Source organism: Protopterus annectens, chromosome 12.part0 (genome assembly GCF_019279795.1).
Source record: "Protopterus annectens isolate FY-2018-M chromosome 12.part0, PAN1.0, whole genome shotgun sequence".
NCBI lineage: Eukaryota > Metazoa > Chordata > Ceratodontiformes > Protopteridae > Protopterus > Protopterus annectens.
In genome coordinates this window covers 1,308,345,624-1,308,358,513 of record NC_056746.1, presented here as the reverse complement: position 1 = coordinate 1,308,358,513, position 12,890 = coordinate 1,308,345,624, and the positions used below count along the sequence as shown (strand labels likewise).

The 12,890-nt window shown below is 46.1% G+C and overlaps 1 protein-coding gene across 2 annotated transcripts in view; it reads left to right on the top strand.

Moving 5' to 3' along the window:
* The window catches only part of LOC122817163 (microtubule-associated protein RP/EB family member 1-like), a 633,735-nt gene that overhangs the window by 432,448 nt on the left and 188,397 nt on the right, over nucleotides 1-12,890 (top strand). For both annotated transcript variants that reach the window (XM_044090369.1, XM_044090370.1), the window contains exon 4: nucleotides 8,281-8,485. In XM_044090369.1, the coding sequence (XP_043946304.1) occupies nucleotides 8,281-8,485 (205 nt within the window). The remainder of the gene's footprint in view (nucleotides 1-8,280; nucleotides 8,486-12,890) is intronic.

Genomic DNA, 12,890 nt, shown 5'->3' with positions numbered 1-12,890 from the left:
AAGACCAATCCTAGACCTCTCTCTCTTGAATCTGGCAGTCCCCAAAGAAAAATTCGAATGGTCACTCTACAATCTGTTCTCCTTCTGGGAGAAGGCCACTGGATGTGCTCGATAGATCTCTACCACATCCTAATGGACAGGCTCCAGGAGGTTTCTCACTTCCGGCTGGGAGCCAGTCACTACCAGTTCGGGTCCTTCCCTTTGGTCTCACCACAGCCCCAGGGTGTTTACCAAAGTACTAGCAGTGGTAGCGGCCCACCTGAGGCTTCAGGGGTGCAGGTCTTTCCTACCTGGGCGACGGCTCCCATACGCCCCAACAAGGCATCTACTTCTCTCGGCGAGACTCCTTTCTCCATCTTGCTCCATTTCTGGGCATCACAATAAATACAAACAAGTCCAACCTGGCCCACTCAGCTCTTAGATTTCATAGGGGCCAGACTAGACACAAGGAGTTCTGAGCCTTCCTCACTGCGGACAGAGTTCTAAATCTGCAGCTCCAGGTGCGGGCCATTCTCCATTCATGTTCTGTTCCAGCGGAGTTGGTCCTGAGGGCTCTGGGGTCCATGGCCGTCGATAGCACTTCTTCCTCTTGCCAGGCTCAATATCGCATTCTGCAGTGGACGCTCTTAGTACAGTGGTCATACCTTGCTCTCCCCATGCATCATCCCATAGCGATCAGCAAGGCTTGCAAGCGGTCCCTCTTGTGGTGGCTCCACTCCCCGGATCTCCACGGTCGCCCATTTTGTCTTCTCCCCTCTCGCCACGGTGACCACGGACGCCTCCCGCCTCGGGTGGGGGCTTTGCGGAGCGGACAGTCCAAGGCCGTGGAGCGACGGAAATCATTCAGAGACCTTACTGCATATCAATGTTCTAGAGATGAGAGCAGTGCTCTTAGCGTTGCTAGCACTTCAGGACTTTCTTCCCTTGGGAACAATTGCGATTCAATCGGACAATATGTCTGATGTCCGCTACATCAACACGCAAGGGAACAAGGTCTTCCTCTGTCGAGAGGCCATGAGAGTTTGGGGGCAATCTCCACCAACCAATCGCTTCATAGCAACGCATTTCCGGTCGGTCCAACATCCTAGCGGACAAGCTCAGACGCACCATTCTGACCCCATACGAGTGATCTCTCAATTGACAAGTAGCTGAACGCATATTCGCGCGGTGGGGAACCCTTCATGCGATCTTTTGCTTCTCCCTCAAACACCAAGTGCGACAGTTTTTCGGCTCTAATACCTCCTCCGGTACCCCAAGAGAGGCTCTGGTGCATGCTTGGCCACCCGGTCTTCTGTATGCCTATCCACCCTTGCCTCTGATGCTGCAAGTTCTTCAGAAAGCCTCTCGGGTGGGTTGCAGAATGATTCTCATTGCTCCATTCTGGCCTCGACAGATCTGGTTCCCCTTCCTAAGGTCTCACTCGGTGAATCCTCCTTGGATTCTAGATCCCATTCGGATCTGATATCCCATCCATCCTGCATTCCTCCTCGAACCTGGACAGCCTGAAGCTGACCGCTTGGCTGCTCCAGTTCCACTCTTGATAAGGACTCGGTATTTCTTCACGGTAAAGGCTATTTTGGTGGCTCATAAACCATCCACTAGAAAGGTTTACGAAGCAAATGGAGCTCTTCTCTCTGTGGGGCGGAGAGGCCTAGATCCCTTCACGGTTCCTCTCCCTGTAGTGCTTGATTTTCTAACCTCTCTCTTTAATGATGGTGCCAGCAGTTCCACAGTCAAAGTTCAACTGGCTGCAATTTCTCACTATCACATTGGTCAAGAGTCTAATCCTCTTATGTCAGCCAAATGTGCAAAACATTTCTTAAAGGTACTTTCCTTCTCAGGCCCCTATAAAGCAAGCAGTTCCTCCTTGGGACCTTTCTTTGGTCCTACAGGCCTTGACCCGGTGGATCTCAAATTCTTGTCCTACAAGACAGCCTTTTTGGTAGCCATTACATCAGCCAAGAGAGTTTCTGAACTTCAAGCTTTATCAGCTAAACCTCCTTACTTGGTATTTCATCCGGACCGTGTCTCCCTCAGGACCAACCCGTCCTTCCTTCCTAAAGCAAACATCAATCAATCCATTAACCTCCCTGTTTTCTTCCTAAGTATGAAAACAAAGGTGAATATAAGCTACACTCACTTGATGTTCACAGGCAACTTAGATTTTATCTCAACAGGACAGCTGGTCATAGGCAATCCGACCAGCTGTTTATTTCCTTTGCAAAATTCAATTTGGGCAAGCCAATTTCTAAAGTTTCTCTGTCGCTGGATTTCACAGTGCATTTTATTGGCTTATCAAGCGTCAGGAAGGCCTGTTCATGCCCATTCAACCCGGTCAGTATCTACCTCGGCAGCCTTCAAGGCTAGGATTCCTCTAGATGATATTTGTGCAGCAGCGGCTTCATCTCATACATTTATTTCTCACTATAAGTTGGATCTTGCATCTAGGGAGAGATCCTTTTCTTTCATCGGGGTGTCTGAATATCCTTCCATGATGGCCCAAGATTCAGGTAGCTGGGGACTCTGTCACAGGTTGCAGACAAATGAATATCCTACTTCAGATTTAGAAGTTATGTACTCACCATAACGTTCCATCTGAGTAGGTGTACTGCACCCCAGAGGCCCTATTCTAGGAACCAAAAGGGTCAGAAGAAGATGTGGTTCGGAAGTCGCAGCAGTCCCAGCCTGCTCCGGACAACCAGTCCTTCCGTGGCAGAGGAGGACAGGAGGACGCCGCCCTAGAGGCAGAGGGGCTCCCAGAAACTTCGGGTCCAGGGAACCTTTCTCTGAGCGGCCCGGCGCAGCAACCCTGAGGTTGCCCGACTGCTCTACTCTGGAGGCAGTCGGGGGCGTTCGGGGCACCTAGCGGCATGGGAGTCCATAACATCGGACCGCTGGGTTCTCCAAATCATATCCAGGGATATCGCATTCCTTTCCTTCACCTTCCAAAGATGAAGTCCCTCCCAGGCGTACCACCCGGTCAAAGGGAGGCGCTTTGGCAGAAATTGGCCATCTGCTAGAGAAAAGAGCCATCCAGCCCGTTCCCCAGACCAGATCGGATCAGGGTTCTACTCCAGATTCTTTTAGTGCCAAAAGGCGGGGAACTAAGACCAATCCTAGACCTCTCTCTCTTGAATCTGGCAGTCCCCAAAGAAAAATTCGAATGGTCACTCTACAATCTGTTCTCCCCTTCTGGGAGAAGGCCACTGGATGTGCTCGATAGATCTCAAGGACGTACTACCACATCCTAATGGACAGGCTCCAGGAGGTTTCTCCGCTTCGGCTGGGAGCCAGTCACTACCAGTTCGGGTCCTTCCCTTTGGTCTCACCACAGCCCCAGGGTGTTTACCAAAGTACTAGCAGTGGTAGCGGCCCACCTGAGGCTTCAGGGGTGCAGGTCTTTCCCTACCTGGACGACTGGCTCCTTACCGCCCCAACAAGGCATCTACTTCTCTCGTAGCGAGACTCCTTTCTCCATCTTGCTCCATTTCTGGGCATCACAATAAATACAAACAAGTCCAACCTGGCCCACTCAGCTCTTAGATTTCATAGGGGCCAGACTAGACACAAGGAGTTCTGAGCCTTCCTCACTGCGGACAGAGTTCTAAATCTGCAGCTCAGGTGCGGGCCATTCTCCATTCATGTTCTGTTCCAGCGGAGTTGGTCCTGAGGGCTCTGGGGTCCATGGCTTCGATAGCACTTCTTCCTCTTGCCAGGCTCAATATCGCATTCTGCAGTGGACGCTCTTAGTACAGTGGTCATACCTTGCTCTCCCCATGCATCATCCCATAGCGATCAGCAAGGCTTGCAAGCGGTCCCTCTTGTGGTGGCTCCACTCCCGGATCTCCACGAGGGTCGCCCATTTTTTGCTTCTCCCCCTCTCGCCACGGTGACCACGGACGCCTCCCGCCTCGGGTGGGGGGGGCACTTTGCGGGCCGGACAGTCCAAGGCACGTGGGGCGATGCAGAGACCATAGTGCATATCGATGTGCTGGAGGTGAGAGCAGTGCTCTTAGCGTTGCTAGCACTTCAGGACTTTCTTCCCTTGGGAACAATTGCGATTCAATCGGACAATATGTCTGTTGTCTGGTACATCAACAAGCAAGGGGAACAAGGTCTTACCCTCTTTGTCGAGAGGCCATGAGAGTTTGGGAATGGGCAATCTCCACCAATCGCTTTCTCATAGCAACGCACATTCGGTCGGTCCAACATCCTAGCGGACAAGCTCAGTCGCACCATTCTGACCCCTTACGAGTGGTCTCTCAATTGTCAAGTAGCGGGCGCATATTCGCACGGTGGGGAACCCTTCATGCGATCTTTTGCTTCTCCCTCAAACACCAAGTCGACAGTTTTTTCGCTCTAATACCTCCTCCGGAGGTACCCCAAGAAGGCAGCTCTGGTGCATGCTTGGCCACCCGGTCTTCTGTATGCCTATCCACCCTTGCCTCTGATGCTGCAAGTTCTTCAGACAGCCTCTCGGGTGGCTTGCAGAATGCTTCTCATTGCTCCATTCTGGCCTCGACAGCTCTGGTTCCCCTTCCTAAGGTCTCACTCGGTGAATCCTCCTTGGATTCTAGATCCCATTCGGATCTGATATCCCATCCATCCTGCATTCCTCCTCCGAACCTGGACAGCCTGAAGCTGACCGCTTGGCTGCTCAGTTCCACTCTTGATAAGGACTCGGTATTTCTTCACGGTAAAGGCTATTTTGGTGGCGGCTCATAAACCATCCACTAGAAAGGTTTACGAAGCAAATGGAAAGCGTTTCTCTGTGGGGGCGGCAAGGCCTAGATCCCTTCACGGTTCCTCTCCCTGTAGTGCTTGATTTTCTAACCTCTCTCTTTAATGATGGTGCCAGCAGTTCCACAGTCAAAGTTCAACTGGCTGCAATTTCTCACTATCACATTGGTCAAGAGTCTAATCCTCTTATGTCAGCCAAATTGTGCAAAACATTTCTTAAAGGTACTTTCCTTCTCAGGCCCCCTATAAAGCAAGCAGTTCCTCCTTGGGACCTTTCTTTGGTCCTACAGGCCTTGACCGCTCCCCCTTTCGAGCCCGCGGCTATGGTGGATCTCAAATTCTTGTCCTACAAGACAGCCTTTTTGGTAGCCATTACATCAGCCAAGAGAGTTTCTGAACTTCAAGCTTTATCAGCTAAACCTCCTTACTTGGTATTTCATCCGGACCGTGTCTCCCTCAGGACCAACCCGTCCTTCCTTCCTAAAATCGCTTCTGAAGCAAACATCAATCAATCCATTAACCTCCCTGTTTTCTTCCCTAAGTATGAAAACAAAGGTGAATATAAGCTACACTCACTTGATGTTCACAGGCAACTTAGATTTTATCTCAACAGGACAGCTGGTCATAGGCAATCCGACCAGCTGTTTATTTCCTTTGCAAAATTCAATTTGGGCAAGCCAATTTCTAAAGTTTCTCTGTCCGCTGGATTTCACAGTGCATTTTATTGGCTTATCAAGCGTCAGGAAGGCCCGCACCGGGGGGTGTTCATGCCCATTCAACCCGGTCAGTATCTACCTCGGCAGCCTTCAAGGCTAGGATTCCTCTAGATGATATTTGTGCAGCAGCCACGTGGGCTTCATCTCATACATTTATTTCTCACTATAAGTTGGATCTTGCATCTAGGGGTAGAGCATCCTTTGGCTCAGGTGCTCGGAATATCCTTCCATGATGGCCCAAGATTCAGGTAGCTGGGGACTCTGTCCCACAGGTTGCAGACAAATGAATATCCTACTTCAGATTTAGAAGTTATGTACTCACCATAATGTTCCATCTGAGTAGGTGTATTCATTTGTCTGCAACCATCCCGCCCTCCTATCCCCCTGGCCTTTCAGTTTCCTGCATATTCCTTGTTACCCTTTTGAGGGTATTGTTGCTTTGGCAAACTCTATCTGAGGTCATGAGGGTAGAGCAGGGCATTATGGGTGAGGGGAGGAGCTGAGAGCTTGGATCCATAGCTGGAAAACCATGCCGGTTCGGATCCGATATCGGATCCATAACCCACAGGTTGCAGACAAATGAATACACCTACTCAGATGGAACGTTATGGTGAGTACATAACTTCTAATTTCCTTTAATCAGTCCATTCATTTGCCTACCTTCTTTCTTAATCCACAGAACAAAGGGAAACTGATACTGCACTCCTTAGATATGCACAGACAACTTGATTATAGTTGGACAGGTCTAAACCTCAAAGGAAATCTGAACTGCTGGTGGCATTTGCTCCAGGGACAGAGTTCCCTTTGAAATAGCCTTCCCCCATCTCCAAATGGGTAGTCCATTGTAGTCACTTCTGCTATAAGCACCATGGAAAACCTATCCCAGAGGGGATCAGATCACATTCAAGCTGGGCTACATCTACCTCTACAGATTTCCTCAGAGGCGTACCTACCAGGGACATCCTAGAAGCTGCTACCTGAAGTTCTGTGCATACATTCACCAAGCATTACAATTTGCCAATTTTCTGTAAATCCAGAGCTGGCTTTGCCACTGCAGTTTTGCAGGGCCTTATAGCTGGTCCTAATGTTATCTAAATTCCTCCTCCTATCCTTAGCTTTTGGAATCTGCCCAAATGTAATGACTGCAACAGTGAAATACAAACATAGTACAGTTTTGTACTCTTACCATAAATGTAGATGTTGGTGTATTCATTGTTGCAGTCCTGGTTACCCTCCCTCCAGCCCCCTGACTGTTTTGCTATACCTCTTCTCTCCTTTTCAATGCTTAAAAGCTTTTTGGTGTATTTGCTTTTTTGTTTTGAGTTATAACCTTCTATATTTATAGATTTAATTGCTTCCCATTAGGGGGGCACCTGACATCTAGGGCAAGAAAAACTGATGTAATGACATCTGCTGCATCTTTTATACCCCTTATGACTTCACGTCATGAAAAGACTGCAACCAACGCACGACCCGAGACTTTAATCAGTCCGACTGAGGGCTACCTGCAGTAATTACATTTGGATTGTCTGCTTGCAACAGTGAATACACTCTAACATCTACATTTTATGGTAAGTGTACTCAACTGTACTTTTTGCAGTGTCAAAAAAAAAACTTCGCTTTTTTGCAAGGGGGTAATCCCCCTGCGCCCCCACACCACCTGCCACTTGAATATACCAACAGAGATCACATTACAGTGAAGTGTTACTGTACAGCACGTAACAGGCAATTTACTGTCCTTCAGTGTAGTGCAATGTCAGAGTTGATATTTTTAAGTAGCAGGGAATGTGGGGTGCAGGGAGGCTTGCCCCACAAATTTACAAAACTTGACTAATTTTTTCTACTTTAATGTTTGTTGTATAACATCATTCTTCACTTCCTCAGTGTATGGTCCGATGTTCTGCAACTTTTATCATTTGAAGTAGATCCATTATGCAGTGTGTATTTATAAAATGTACTGTGATTGGTGAATAGGTAATGCAGCAAACAAGATCTTGGGTATGTTGGGGTTTGATGCATTATGGTTAAGGGAAGAGCTGGAGAGCTTTTTGGTGACATTGAACTGATGTAATGGCAGTCTGATCCAGAGCCAGCTGTTGAGAATGTAAATGGATGACTGATGGAACGTTATGCCAAGTACATAACTTTTTTGTAAGTTGATTTTATTTTTAGGAGACTTTTTTGTAGTTTTTGCATAGGATACAAACTGTGGAACATGGACTGAGTGCACACCTCGTGTTTAGTCTATATGTTGGCAAGAGCTACTCTCCTGAGTCTCTAGTGTAGAGATTACTAGTATTTGTAATAAAGGATATCAGAACATGGAAGCTGAGAGTTGCCCACTGAGTTTGGCCCCCTTGCAGAATTAGTGTGCATGTCTGCAAGTCATCCTCTTACCTGTATTTCACATACGGTATCTTGATCAGCTGTACCATCAAAACATGATCAGTCAGCTCTTTTCTACTATATTTCCGTTCATAGTCTTTGCTTTATTTTTTTGTTGGAGAATCATTTTTATAGAGTACCATCGCTACTTTCTGATTGGGTTGCTTTGTCACTATCTGGTGAGGTGATTGGCTGTTGGGAAAGGGTGGCGTACTGAGTAGTTGTGGACAATTTAATTTCCATTATGGTAATACCACATCAGATTGGGCTGTAATGCCTTGCTTGTTCATCCATATTTTCCAAGTGCTTTTGTAAAAGCTTTCCAAAGTACAGTGCCATTATCTGTCTTACATATAATACTGTTGCCTTGGTGCTTTGCATTTTATTTTAAATTTGTGTTTTCCCAAGACTGACTGACTTTTTTCCCCCCAAAAATCAGATTATTCCAGTGGACAAATTAGTAAAAGGAAAATTTCAAGACAATTTTGAGTTTGTTCAGTGGTTTAAAAAATTTTTTGATGCAAATTATGATGGAAAAGAATATGATCCAGTGGCTGCACGACAAGGTCAGGAATCCTCTGCTCCAGCTCCTGTTGTACCTGCTTTGTCGAAACCCAAAAAGACATTAAGTACTGGGAGTACAGGTAAGTCTGCAATAAAACTAGTTTTATTTGGTTATTTGCAGTGTTTACAGTCCATATAGAGACTGCACTTGGTTGCAGTCTACCAGGTCCTAGTGTGTGTGAAAACATTTTAATAGTGTAGTTTCTTTGCTTTACAGTAATTTAGATTGCTTCCCATTGCAGTTATGGAAAGGAATGGCCAAGATGTCTTACTCCTATGTTGCAGTATTCTAGTTGTGGGATTTCTTGCCCTCAGGCGACTCGTATGTCAGCTCCTATACAAAAGCTTCAGCTTGGCTGTTGCAGTTGTGTGGGATGCCACATGTAAGGCCATAAACCATGGGCCTTAAATGTGATGTCTGATTGCACAATTCTCAGAACTTTTGAGATGCAGACACCCAACTAATTTTGTTCACTTCAGATGCCTCAAAACTAAGTAACCTGTTGGGTTTTGAATTTTTGTGATCAGATTGTTGCTTAGGCTTGGTTTGTAGTAGCAATTTATAGCCAATGTCAGGTAAAAAGGGTAAATGCCATTGTGGGCGCCACATACCCCATAAAATACGCCCATGAGAGGTGTTATTTGCTTAGACCAGGAACACTACCATTCCACTTGCTCCATTTGTCAGTCATTTGTGCCGAAGACCAGCATCTTAAGCAGTTAGCCCTAAGAATGGATCCCGCCTTGAAGGCCGCGTCAGAACCTCCACATAAGCCCAAGCTTTCTAGGCTGCGTTCACCTGCCGCTTTGTTACCGGACACCCCACCAGCTGCCGATTTTAGGAGATGAAGGGTGCCTGGCGGATCAGTGTACTACCACAGTTGGGGAAGCCGTTGCTTTGCTGACATCCAGCACGTCTTCTGACCCTACCCAGACACATACCATCAAGGGGGAACCAGATTTTGTGGTATCATACCTCTCAACCTGGAAACATCAAAAATCTGGACAAGGCCCATGAAAAATAGGTACAAAGTCTGTATGCTGATTAACATCAAATTTGCATACAATTACATAACCCTGCCCACTACCGTGGAATTGTGGGATACCAACTTTCAAACGCAAACTGAACAGACTGCCAAAATGGCACCAGAGTCCCCCTGCAGCCATTCCAATGCCCCATTACAGATCTATTTCACCCTGTTTACCATAAACTAGTGTGCATACTGCTTTACTTCTACAATGATTTTTTACATTTTATAGCAGATTGCACAAATACTAAGACATCTGCTAAACAAAGCTGCTAAACAAAGCAATACTGTCTCAATGAAAATTGACTTGGCATTAAAACTTCTATGCCATTGAAACTTACATTAATTGAAACAGCATTGAAGCCCACACGCCACATCCAAAGAAAATGCATCTGACCAGTGGTGGATAAAGATTACCTTTGGTCTGTTTTCAAATCCTTCGCCTCTTGCACACAAGAAACATACATGTGTTCTTTGCACCTCCTGACTTAAATTATATTCCTTGTACAGCACACTTAAAGTTTGAACATTTATCCAGTAGGCAATGAAACAAAATGCATGAACCAATAGTGTGTGTGTGTATACCCACACACAATTGTGCAAGCCATAGGCATCTTACACAGCTTCACGCATTTAATTTCAGTTTCAGTTTTATTTTGGGGGGGGGGGGGCAAACATTTTGGAAAGTTTAGAATAAAATGTGTTAATGCATTTCACTGCCAAATCTTGAACCCAGGACCCTGTGCACTAAAGTTAGAGCAGCATGCCAATATGCCAAATCATGAGTTTCCAGAAAGATAGGAAGACAAACTTAAATGGCCATCATTTAGTGAATTTCAGTTCTCACTTCTCACCATAGCTCTAGTCTCCATCTCTTAGCACAAAAAAAACTGGACAAAGCCAATGTGGGAATAAAGCCCCAAAATAGGGACACATTTCAAATACTGATCTTATAAACTTAGAAAATTGCTAGAATAAAAGGTTTTGTTACCATTTAGTTTCTGAAGAATATGAAGTCTGAAATTCAAATGCCTGTCATTTAGTGAATTCTGTCCTTCAGTGATTTGCCACAATCGTGAAAACCACAGATTGAGAAATTAGGCTTTAATTCACAAGTGGTGGTGGCTAGGGACTTTAGGCTCTTTATACCCTGTACCCAAGGTACAGAGTTTGAGCCAGAGTATCTGTAGTCTGTGATCCACTTCCATCCATTTTATAGCAGTGTAGTGCTTTCATTACTATAGTTAAACATAGAAATCCTGTAAAAAGTTAATATTCGAGTTTAGACAGGGATTTGACCTTTAAAACTGAGTCAGACTAAGCAGACAGCAATGTATTTAATACGATTTTCTACTTCAGTATACTAAAAACAAAAAGCTCAAATTGAGCCATACTTCGTCTATTAGTTGAAGGCAGCTGCAGTCTTTGGTATTCTATATAAGGATCATTGTCATTTAAATATGTCATAATATACAGATTTACTGTTTTATTAAAAATACAGTTTAGGTTGAACTGAATTTATCTGAAAGATCATTTCATGTCATTTTATACCTTTTATCTCGTGTTTAGTTTTCCTGAATAATTGGCTCACCTAGGGAGCTTTCCTTCGTAAACAAGGGCAATATATTTTGTTCTTGCTTCTGAGTGGCTAAAGATGGCAAAAGTAATGCAGTATTCCAATATTTCATGTAGGCAGCAATAAAGACGCTTTGTATATGATTCTTATGCTGTTTGTCTTGAACTTTTAAGAATCTGAGGAAACGTGGTCAAAAATCTCACGTGATGACAGCTCAAAAAATGGGGAAAAAATTAAAAATAAAACTTTGAAAGTCTGAAATGAAGGGGTGCCACTAATTGTGGTACCCCATTATTTGGACCCCAAAACTTTGTAAAGTACAGTTGGTACCTCCGACCTGGATCCAGACTTCTGATCAGGTTCCGACATCTACCCTGGCTAAAAAGAAACAGAAAACCAAGCCTGCCTCCTCCACTGCAGAAGGCCTACCAGATTGGCAGTCCTTCACTTCTTCCCTAATGCAGGCCTTTATGGCCCTATGGCCTTCAGCCTCATCCCCCACTACTCTACCTTTGCTTGGACCCAGGCCTGCTTCACCCTCTTCCCTCCCCCATGTTAGCTCAGTTTAGGGAAGAAGAGCATGATGCTTCCTTTTCCTCCTCAGAGGGCTTCATATCTTGCACCAACCAAATTGCTTCTCCAGGAGTATTCTCCTGGTGAGGAATCTATTGAGGGGGAATTCTCCCCCTGAAGATTACATCTGGTGAGACCACCAAGATGAAATCCCATTTCAAATGGGATACCTCACAAATGACTGACGCCCAATAGGTATTTTGAGCTTCAAGTTGAATCCCCCTCACCATCTGCTGTTCCTCCAATTCTGCCTGCATACTTGGATGCCTTTAATTCTGCATCTAAGGCCCCAGACTTGCAGCCACCTGCCCCCATCCGCCCAGATTGCTTCTACAATGCTTGATGAACACCTACCCTGATAAGCAATCCAGGCTTCTTCCCTCCGCCTCACTCCTACCCACTGATAGCAAATATATGGATAGGATTGCTAAGAAGGTATACACCTCTTCCCCATTGACTTTCAGAGCCACAGATCACCCTCCATGACCCAGGACCACCACTCTGCCTTTATGGAGACGCTGGAAAACATGAAGGTCCTACCGAACACCCTGATCTGAAGTAAACTTCATTTGATCAGCAACCTGTGGGTTTCAGATCCGACACGGATTTGAGCTGGCAGCATACCAAGCAAAAAGATCTGAGCTCCAAGCTCCTCCCCCTACCCATACTACACTGCAACCTCCTTCCAGTCCCCGGATCTAGTTTGCCATGGCTTTGCCAGCATGGGATTTTTGAGCTCCAGGCAAGTTTCAGGGTTTTTTGAAATGTATTGGTCTGTGTGCCCCTTTGATACATCTATAGCTATTAGTTAATCTGTTTACCGGTTTCTTTCCTCGCTAGATATTTGCTTTTTGTAAGTTAGAAAGTTTTACTTTCTGTCAGTGTAGGCTCCCCTTCCTGCCCGTAGTGTGTGCGCGCGTTTACTGTCGGAAAGTCAGAAAGTGACTTTCTAAGTGCACAAGTGTGGCCACAAACTGTCGCCAGCCGACGGTCACACTCTGGGTGTAGTTTGCTTGGGGGTGCCTCATTTGTCATCCGGTTGCAAAATCTGTGTGGGCTTCAACCCTGAGCCCTGTGGAATCGCAGGCACAAGTTGTTTCTGATGGGTGTTCTACCCGCAGAATCAACTTCTGCTGCTTCTTCCACAGCTTCTTTGCCAGCCATGGCTTTGGCTGTCCAGCCTTCCGGCCCTCCTCCCCCTGTCCGGGACTCACCCTCCCACCTTGCCAAAGGGGGAGAGAGGCCAAGAGATGGAATGAAAGTCAAACATAGGGAGACAGAAGGGCCGCAAGCGGCAGGCTGAGTTGG